The sequence below is a fragment of the Pyrgilauda ruficollis genome, unplaced genomic scaffold (assembly GCF_017590135.1).
Source record: "Pyrgilauda ruficollis isolate IOZ18807 unplaced genomic scaffold, ASM1759013v1 scaffold106, whole genome shotgun sequence".
Classification (NCBI taxonomy): domain Eukaryota; kingdom Metazoa; phylum Chordata; class Aves; order Passeriformes; family Passeridae; genus Pyrgilauda; species Pyrgilauda ruficollis.
Genome location: NW_024508766.1, coordinates 1,742,078 through 1,751,613, shown reverse-complemented (window position 1 = coordinate 1,751,613; position 9,536 = coordinate 1,742,078). Strand labels below are relative to the sequence as shown.

The 9,536-nt window shown below is 40.8% G+C and overlaps 1 protein-coding gene across 1 annotated transcript; it reads left to right on the top strand.

The window, feature by feature from the left end:
* The first annotated feature begins 231 nt into the window (after nucleotides 1-231).
* On the top strand, nucleotides 232-8,955 carry FNTA (farnesyltransferase, CAAX box, alpha). The gene is made up of 9 exons (XM_041471320.1): nucleotides 232-421; nucleotides 1,154-1,239; nucleotides 1,795-1,909; nucleotides 2,742-2,846; nucleotides 3,533-3,659; nucleotides 3,984-4,132; nucleotides 6,041-6,103; nucleotides 6,607-6,778; nucleotides 8,252-8,955. Exons 1-9 carry the CDS (start codon nucleotides 267-269, stop codon nucleotides 8,381-8,383), a joined length of 1,104 nt encoding a protein of 367 aa, XP_041327254.1. The 5' UTR covers nucleotides 232-266; the 3' UTR covers nucleotides 8,384-8,955.
* The last annotated feature ends 581 nt before the right edge of the window (nucleotides 8,956-9,536 follow it).

Below are 9,536 nucleotides of genomic sequence, written 5' to 3'. Positions count from 1 at the left end.
GAGGCCGAATTCCTCTGCCTTGTCCTGTCAGATCGTCTGAACCTAATATGGCGCCAGACGATCTTTTCCCTCCCCGGTGTGAGCTCCCCGTGAGGAAGCCCGGCGGGCGCAGGGAAGGAAGGCAGGCACCGTCCCGGCCCGCAGCCGCGGCGCGGGACGCGCCCTCCGCGCCAGGGGCGGCGCTGTCGAGCCGCGCCGCCGCTCCGCCCCCCCGCTCCGCCCCCGCCTTTGTGGTGCAGCCGGGTCCCGGAAGCGGCGGCGGAGCGATGGCGGCGGACGGGAGGGCGGCGGCGGCGGCGGTGGTGGAGGAGCTGCCACCGGAGGGGGACGTGGAAGGCGGCAGCAGCGAGCCGGAGGGCGGCTTCGGGCAGCTGCTGGAGGAGGAGGAGGACGGGGAAGATGCCGGCTACGTGCTGTACAGGTACGGCAGCGCGGGGCCTGGCCGGACCGGACCCTCGCGGCACGGCACGGCACGGCACGGGGTGGGGGGCATGGCACGGAGCTGGGGTCGGAGGAGCTTCTGGGAGGAGCAGGGACGCCTTTAACTAGATCGGGCTGCCCAAGGCTTTATCGAACATGGCTTTCAACACTGCCAGAGCATACACAGTTTCGCTGGGCAACCTGGTCCAGTGTCTCGCCACCTTTACAGTCAAAGATTTTCTTCCCAATGTCTAACCTGAATTTCCCCTCTCTCAGTTTGTACCCATTACTCCTTGTCCTGTCATGACAGTTTCTGACGGAAAATCCCTCTCCATTTTCTCTGTAGGTCCCCTTTAGATACTGGAAGGCTGCTCTGAGGTCTTCACACGGCCTTCTCTTCTCTTCTCTTCTCTTCTCTTCTCTTCTCTTCTCTTCTCTTCTCTTCTCTTCTATTCGCTGTACAGCCCCAGCTTTTTCTGTTTGTAAGGGTGGTCCAGTCCTCTTTTCAGCATCGTGGCCCTGTTCTGCTCCAACACTTCCATGTCCTTCTTAAGTTAGGGACACCTTTATGTATTTATATGCTGGTCTGTGTTACAGACAATAATGTAGCTAAAATAGTAGGGTCTGTTCAGAGCAAGGATGTGTTATTGGACACAGGTTTGTGCGTGTCATGGTTTGAGTAGCATTTTGTGCTTTTTAGAAGCGTTGAAAACACAAAACCATGTATTTACAGGGACAGGAAGGAATGGGCTGATATTGAACCTGTTCCTCAAAATGATGGGCCAAATCCTGTTGTTCAGATCATCTACAGTGAAAAATGTAAGTCTTAAATATATTCTGTCTTTAACCATTGTTGAAACAAGACTTCATGTTTTGGATAACATTTTCTAGAGTGATCCTGTGAAGAAATTAATTCATTAATTACGGTGTTACGGTGCTTGTGTGTGGTGTTTTCACCAAGCATCTTTGAAGCTGAATCTTCACTTGAGATGTTAATAGCCAAGATTCTCCTTTAGAATCCTATGGCTTAAGAGGTAATACAGCAGACAGTGTGGTTCATGTCTCAAGGCATTTCCAGCCCACAAATGGAAACAAAACATGAAGTTCTTGCAGCTGAAGTAGTGTGAGTAAGCAGCACAGACCTTTTATGACTGTTTTAGCTATTATTCTGATGGTGTGTTTCTGTCATACTTGTGCAGCTCTGTGGTGTGCTAATATCCTGCACAGGTCTCAGTGGAAAATACTTTCCTATCAACAGGTATGATTAGTTTTACAGAGGTGTATTTAGAGCACAGAAAATAGGAAGCAATTTCAGAGGATTATTAACCTTACCCCCTATTCAGGCCATTGGATAAGATGCTATTCTCTTTTTAGTCCGAGATGTCTATGATTACTTCCGGGCTGTTCTGCAGCGGGACGAGAGAAGTGAAAGAGCTTTCAAGTTAACAGCAGATGCCATTGAGTTAAATGCTGCAAACTACACAGTATGGTATGTAGTAATCTTGGAATTATTTCTGTGGTCACTTGACTGCCTACCTTCTAAGTCTTTAATGTTTTATTCATTGAATTAGGGCATGTCTAGTTGAATTTACACAGAGGAGAAGAGTAGCTTTGCAGCGAGCTTCCAAAGAAAGCCTTTGTTCAGTATTTCCCATGCCTCATTTTAAATCAGTGGTTTTCATTCATTTGGCTCTAAGGGTATATCAGTCAAGGTCAGGGTTAGCCACAAAAAGGACTTTGCTGTTTAAAATTAGATTACTTACCTGATGATGTGTCCATGGCACAATGCTGAAGATGCTCTCAGGTGACTTTGAGAAGAGGCATAAAAACATGACGGCAAATAATTTATCTGTTTACTACTAACAATAAACTACTAATACTTTGTGCATTTTAAAAGATCTGTCAAGTTAGGTAATAAATAGTGAATTTCTGATACTCAGAGTAGGGCCTTTTACAAGCTGACAAGTACTCCTCGTCTTCATTCCAGTAATTTCCATAAAATCAGAAAGTTTGCATTGTTTCAAGCACAGAAGTCATAGTTTCTGTGACAGAAAACCCTATCATGGGTACAGGTTAATTTGAACATCTTAGATAATGTACTGTTGCATCCAGTCATATTCTAGTTCTCTGCTGTTCAATAATTGAGTGCCCTTTAACAGAACTAGATATGTGGTTAAGGATTTTGCATTAGTTTTAGCTTTTTGCACTGTTTTTAGCTCAGTGTCATTTACAAGAACTGTGAACAAAGGTGATTCCATGTTCTTCTCTGTGAATTTTAGGAAAGTCCTTTTGCAGTGTTCAAATGCTTGACTTTTATACAGGCATTTCCGGAGAGTCCTCCTGCAGTCTTTGGGAAAGGATCTCCATGAGGAACTTAAGTACATTACAGCTATCATTGAAGATCAGCCAAAGAACTACCAAGTCTGGTAAAATCATGCTTTCTTTTCTGTTCTTAATATTTTTGCAGATAATGTTTGTTTTGTAAATTGTCCACTTGTGGTGGAGGAGTTAAATAGAGTTGCATCATGTCAAAGCTCCTTTCAGATTTTTGTTCTAAGCATACAGTTATGACATGCTAAGCTAAGATGTTGTTTTCTTGTTAATTTCAATTTTTAGACTGCCAAAATAAGTCTGACTGGTTAAAAAAAACAAAAAGAGAGACTTGTGAAAAGGTAACTGAGAACACACATAGAAATTAGTATTTTTTTGATTTGTTGTGTTCTGGAGTTTACCTGCCTGTTCTTGGGTTTTTTCCAAAATTAATGGGAATAGGCAAAAGAGCAGTATTATTATTGCTAGAGAAATTATGTAGTACTAGGAAACTTTACTCTGCTGAGTACTTTGACCATGAGTGTGAAACTATGTTGCTTCAGGTGAACATTATTTGTCTAAAATGAGATTATTGGCCATTGTGTAGATGTGTTTAGAATTTTTTAAAACATAAATATGCATCTGGCATTTCTCAGAGCTAAGTGAAATGTTCTGGTATGCTTAATTTGAAGTATTTAACCAGTGGGTTTTTTTTCCTAAGAAGTGCACTTGCTATAAGTTGCTATTATATAGAACTCACACTCACCAAAAAAAATTTAGACTTCGTTCCTCTCGTCATTAGGCATCACAGACGGGTGCTGGTTGAGTGGCTGCAGGATCCATCCCAAGAGCTTGAGTTCATAGCTGACATTCTTAACCAAGATGCCAAAAATTACCATGCCTGGCAACACAGACAATGGGTTATTCAGGTATTGTATCCACAGAACTCTTGATTCTTTAAATAAACTGCATTTTAAATGTGTAGCAGAGGTTAGCTGTAAACTTGCCTTTTAGGAAATGAGTTAAAGGAATTGGACTGTCGTATACTTACTTATTTAATTATGAGCTAATACCATTGTGTACCACTGAGTAGTGTAGCATGTTCCTAGTTCACCCGTACTTTTTTTTAAGCTTTCTGTTGATTTCCTAAAAAAAAAGTTGTATCTGATGTTCAGGCAACTTAAGAACAAGAATGTATTTTAAAAAATAAAAAATTTTGATTGTGGTACTCTCTCTTCCTTCCCGTACTGTAGGAGTTCAAATTATGGGACAATGAACTGGACTACGTAGACCAGCTTCTGAGAGAAGATGTGAGAAACAACTCTGTTTGGAACCAACGGCACTTTGTCATTTTCAACACCACTGGCTATGATGACCCAGCAGTCCTAGACAGAGAAGTCCGGTTAGTAATGCTATTCAGGCTCATATTAAACAGTCTCCATTACATGAAAGCAAAGGAATACTTTCAGAGTCCCCATGGGCTTTGTTTCCTGATTTTTATTCACTTCGGGGACTAACACTCATGGTTAGCAGATAAAGTGTCAGACTGAAGCAAGCTCTGCTTTCCCTGGGCAAACTACTATCATGAATCGGTTTTCCTGACCTGCTGTTTATTGTGCAAACAAAACTTTGGGGTTTATGGTGAACTAGTTCTAGTCGGACAAGCTGCAGAAGATCTGTGACACTGCTGTGCTCTTCATTAGTATTATACTCCTAGAAAGTTTGGAAATAGCCACTCTTCAGCTCTGGTGCCTGGAGCACCTCCACCCTCTTCCTTCTTCCCTGACCCTAGTGTCTGCAGCAAATAAAACTGTGCAGCCACCTTTGTTTTTTCTCTTAAATATATTACCACAGAGGTGTTACCATGCTTTCTAATAGGCCCAGCCTTGGCCAGTAGCCATCCTTGGCGCCATCAGGGACTGGCTTTCATGGACATGGAAGAAGCTTCTGGCAGCTTCTCACAGAAGCCGCCCCTGTAGCTGTGGCCCCAGTACCAAAAAACAGGCCATGCAAACCCAATACAGTGACATGGATTGTAGGTAGAGGAGTTGCCTTTTGTGAGGAATTTGATGCAGCTGGCAAAAGAAAGCTTTCAGGAGTATGTAGCTGGCACAAAGAGAACTGCCTATGTGAGATGGCTAGTTTCCAGGAAAGAGAGTTTTGTGCTCACTGTTTCTAGTTGCATGTTTGTAACTGGAGACAAACTGGGCTCCTTGACATATTTTACATGGTGGTAAGAGAAGCCTCTTTGTACAGTTTTCATGTCTCAGACTGCTGATTAGGGTTGATGGTTACGAGAAGATATTTGTCAAAAGTGAAGAAGTAATTAAGGTACTGCAATTTTTCGTAGAGTTATTTTTCAAAAGAAAGACTGAATCTCTGAATCCTTTGGTACATTATTCCTAGAGGATCCCAGCCCTCACCATCTTCCATGGTTGCCTTTGCAACCTTCTATTCCAGTTTATAACCTTCCTGTAGATCAGTGAATCTGAACCATTTCCGTTACTTGGGTATCTTCAACTTTTTATCTCCAGAGTTTAGAGTGGACATCCTCTCCTGATCTTCTCAAGATAATTTGGTACCATCTTAAGAACCAGACTGGTTAAGATTAAGACTTCCCAGATGTCATTATAGAACTGCTGGTTGGTTTATAAACTCATACTTTGTCATAGTGACTGCAGAATGTTTAAAAACAGTTACAGTTCTGGGTATTTTTTTTTAGTACTCCTGCCAGAAGATAAATATGCTTTGTGTAGATAAAATGTGGTGTATCAGAGGTGCCTTTTGTTGCTTTGCTTTTACAGCAGTTGTCTCACTGCTGCTTTCACAGAAATGCTGCAGAAGGCTGTGTGAGCTGAAAGCTCAAGCTCTGTCTTTCTGTGGGTTTGCCTGAATGCAGCCTGATGAAAAAGTTCTGCAAATAGGTACAGAACATACCACTTGCAATCATATTAACAGAGCTCAGTCACTGGCCATTTTCAGCCCCTTGCCATTTCTGAGCATCACGATATAAGTTATTCCTTTAGCATACCAGGAGAGTGTATTGTGTTGTTTGCTCAGTGTTTTTGCTAATAATTTTGGGAACTGATACATTATTTTATAAGCTTCAGCAAATTGATAGTGTCTGCCTCTTTGAGACTCCTGGTGATTATATTGTGAGCCATTTTTGATCTACCCAGGTGAGATGATCTGCAAAAAGAGTGAAGTATAGGCTAGAGAGATACAATTTGGAAGATTCTGAGCACATTCAGGTAATTTCTGACTGCATTGTTATCAGTTGCATTCATGACCTATTACCTTTTTCTTGCAGGTACACTCTTGAGATGATCACAGCAGTGCCACATAATGAGAGTGCTTGGAACTACTTAAAAGGGTAAGGTGTATTTCTCCATGAGGCAAAGAATCTGTGGAAGGTGTCTGATGCCTACTTGTTAATTGAAAAGAACTTTTTGCTTTTTGTTCTGGTGTAGTGTGCTTAAGCAGGCAGGCAGATACTGTCACAAAGGGTTATTATATTCAAACCTAATTTCTCTGCAACTTTTCACTAAGCTTCTGGCCCTATAGTTCTTGCGGAAGGACTACAGGTACTTCGCATGCTTTTAAAATCTTGACCTGTAATGTTACTGTGTTGAAAAGCATAGATAGGAAATAACTAACATTCTTTCAGTCAAATTCCTGTACAGTTGATCAAAAACTATACCAGCTTACTACAATATGAGGCTACACTAGTGCTGCATGCTGCTTACTTTCTGACTTACTTGCATTTGCAGCCTGATTTCAAACCTAATCTCCATGTAAAGGAATCATAACAAAAATGCAATTATTTACACCAGATTTCCCATTGTTGTGTGTCAAGCCTATTAACTTTTCTTCTAGTATTCTACAGGATCGTGGTCTTTCTAAATATCCAAATCTGCTGGAGGAACTGTTGAATTTACAGCCCAGTCACAGTTCACCCTATCTGATTGCCTTTCTTGTGGACATATATGAAGATATGCTAGAAAACCAGTGCGATAACAAGGAAGAAACGTTGAACAAGGCATTGGAGGTACAGTTTTTCTTCTCAGGGATGCTACCTATTCCTGTCTGGTTTTATTGCTTGACAAAATGAGATTAATTTTCATAAATAGAACAGGTTAGTTGTTAATCATGAGAGGTCTGTGAAGAGTTTAACACAAAAGCCAGACAATCACAAGGATCTCATGAATTTAAATATAAATAATAACTAGGCAGTTATGAAATTACTCTTAAATTTTCTTCATGTGGTGGTGAAGGAAGGTCTCTAATACTACCTGCAGAAGAAGGAAGATATTTGAACGATTGAGGAGTTTTCATTGTTTACTTTGTAGCATTAACTCACTCTCTTCTCTGTAGGCTAATGAATTTATCTCAGAATATCCATGTCCAAACAACCTCAACTGAGCTCCCTTGGCCCTTCTTAGCTTTTTCTAAGAAAGTTGACAGAATTAGCTTATGGCCGGCAGGCACTGTAATCAGGAAGAAATGTCAGGCACCACTTCCTACAGAGCACTAATTACTTCTGGCATTGTTGTGTATCTCCCAGAGCTTCATACGTGGGTGTTCCTTGGTGCAGTTTGTAGTGTAGTTTTTACGAGAACACTTTCCATTCACTGTGGGACTGACTGGAACTTGATGTTATTAGATCTGCAGTTTTGCCTGGAGCCTCTGTGTTCCAACATTGTTCTTTCTCAGCATTTTTCCATTGTTGTGTTCCAGGACCAGATTGTAAACAAGTGCAGTTGGCCCCTTTATACTATTTCATTGATTTTGACTTCTCTATTTAGACATCAAAGCTCTTAATTTCTTAATTCCATTTCACTGAGTAAGGCAATGTCATCTGCATGATAAAAAGGAATATACTAAAATATTTGTAGTGTTCAGACTGTGTAAAATTTACACAGCTTGTCCTGTAAGTAGTATTGACTTCTACTGTGCTGCTTACCCAGATCAAAATTTTTTAAAAAAACCTAAACATGTAGAAGTATCTGCACCAACTCTTAATGTTGCATGAGAAAGGTTACTGACTTGCATGGAGAACCTTTTTGGGACAGTCTGATGAGGAAAAACACAGAAATAACAGATCTCCTGTCAGTCCATCAAGAACTGAAGATTCAAGAGCAGGATGGTCTTCCAGTGTTTGGAATTAAGTGGTCTATGGCCTGTTGGATGACTAAAATACATTCGAGGTTCTCAGGAAATATAGTGTGCTCTACTACAGCGTGCATTAAGCTGGCATGAATGATGAGTGGTAGGCATGGGAATGAGTCAAGGGGAACTCCTACAACTGAAATGGACCTGGAAGTGTCAGATTGGTTGGCTACCAGCTGGGGTTGTCATCAGTTTGATGTCATTAAACAGTTACAAATCCCATCAATAAAACAAATGTTGCAGAGGAACATATTTCTAACACTATCTGAAAGACATGTTGTATGCATTTTATAATTAAGGATTCTGTAAGCTTTTTGGTTTAATACTCCAGTCTCTTGTTTTTCTTTCATAGTTGTGTGAAATTTTGGCTAAAGAAAAAGACACCATCCGAAAAGAGTACTGGAGATACATTGGAAGGTCCCTTAAGAGCAAGCACAGTTCAGGCACTGAACAGAGCAGCACAATGACGGATAAAGAGCAGTAACTGAAGATGGAAGAAAACAGTGTTAAGTCCTCAAACTGTTCTAAAGCTGTACTAAGTAGGGTCATCAACAAGTTTAAAGTCCATTTGTAGGTATTGCAATGGAAAAGGAATGCAGACTGCTGTATAGTCCTGAGTTGCTGCTGCTACTGTTGATGGCTCTAGCTGCAGTCAAGAAATGTATTAAGGCTTAATGAAATGTACCAGGTAAAGGTTTTAGTTTCTAACTAAAAATACATAAATATATACCTATTACATTGACAGTGCTCAGTTAATGGTTTGCCTTGATCTTAGAGGTTTTTTCCAACATAAGTTACTCTACAACTCTGTGAAGCACTAAAACCATGTCTTGTGTTGTGGCTTACCCACTTGTGGTTCCTAACACTGTCTCATGACTTTGCTGCAGTAGTGACTGCAGGTAACTTAACTATAGGGGATATAGAGTAACCTGGTTAGTGCAAGTAGGCACTGCAGCTGTCGCCTTATGTGGGAGCAGCTGTGTAACACTGTCAGCCTACGCTGTTGTATGCAACTAACGCCAAGTGTAATTTTGTAATAAAAATAGATAACTTAGAGCATTTGTCTGATTTTTTTAATGTGTTTCTTTTGGTCCTTGTAAATGCATAGTTTGGTTTTTTCAGATGCTGATAGAGGTAAAATACCCCTTGTGTAAGTATTGGATTCTGTTGCATTGCAGTGTCTTTTGCACGGGAGTATTCTTATCCCAGAAACTTTCAGTACACCTGATATATTCAATGGAGCCCTGAATTCTTCCCTGCACAGACAGGAAAAATTATTTGAGGATCCTGGGGGGGATGTATACCTGCACCAGAAAAATGCATCTACCCTGTTTTCAGCAAATGGTTATTGTAAACTGTGTTCTTATGGAGTGTTTGTCTGATATGAAATATTTTATTGGAAACGATCATAGAGGGAACAAACAAATGCTGGTGTTTATTCCATAATGTGCAGTCTTTTTGACACTAAACATTAAAAGGTGTTAACTGTGATTAAACAATAGTGGAGATTATTTTTTAACACTTGAAATTCTTTAATTCAATGCAATCTTGAAATTCAAAACAACTCACAGGGAGTGGAATTGATATACTAAAGCTATGTAATTTTGTAGTTGTTTTGCTGCTTTCTCAGCAGTAGA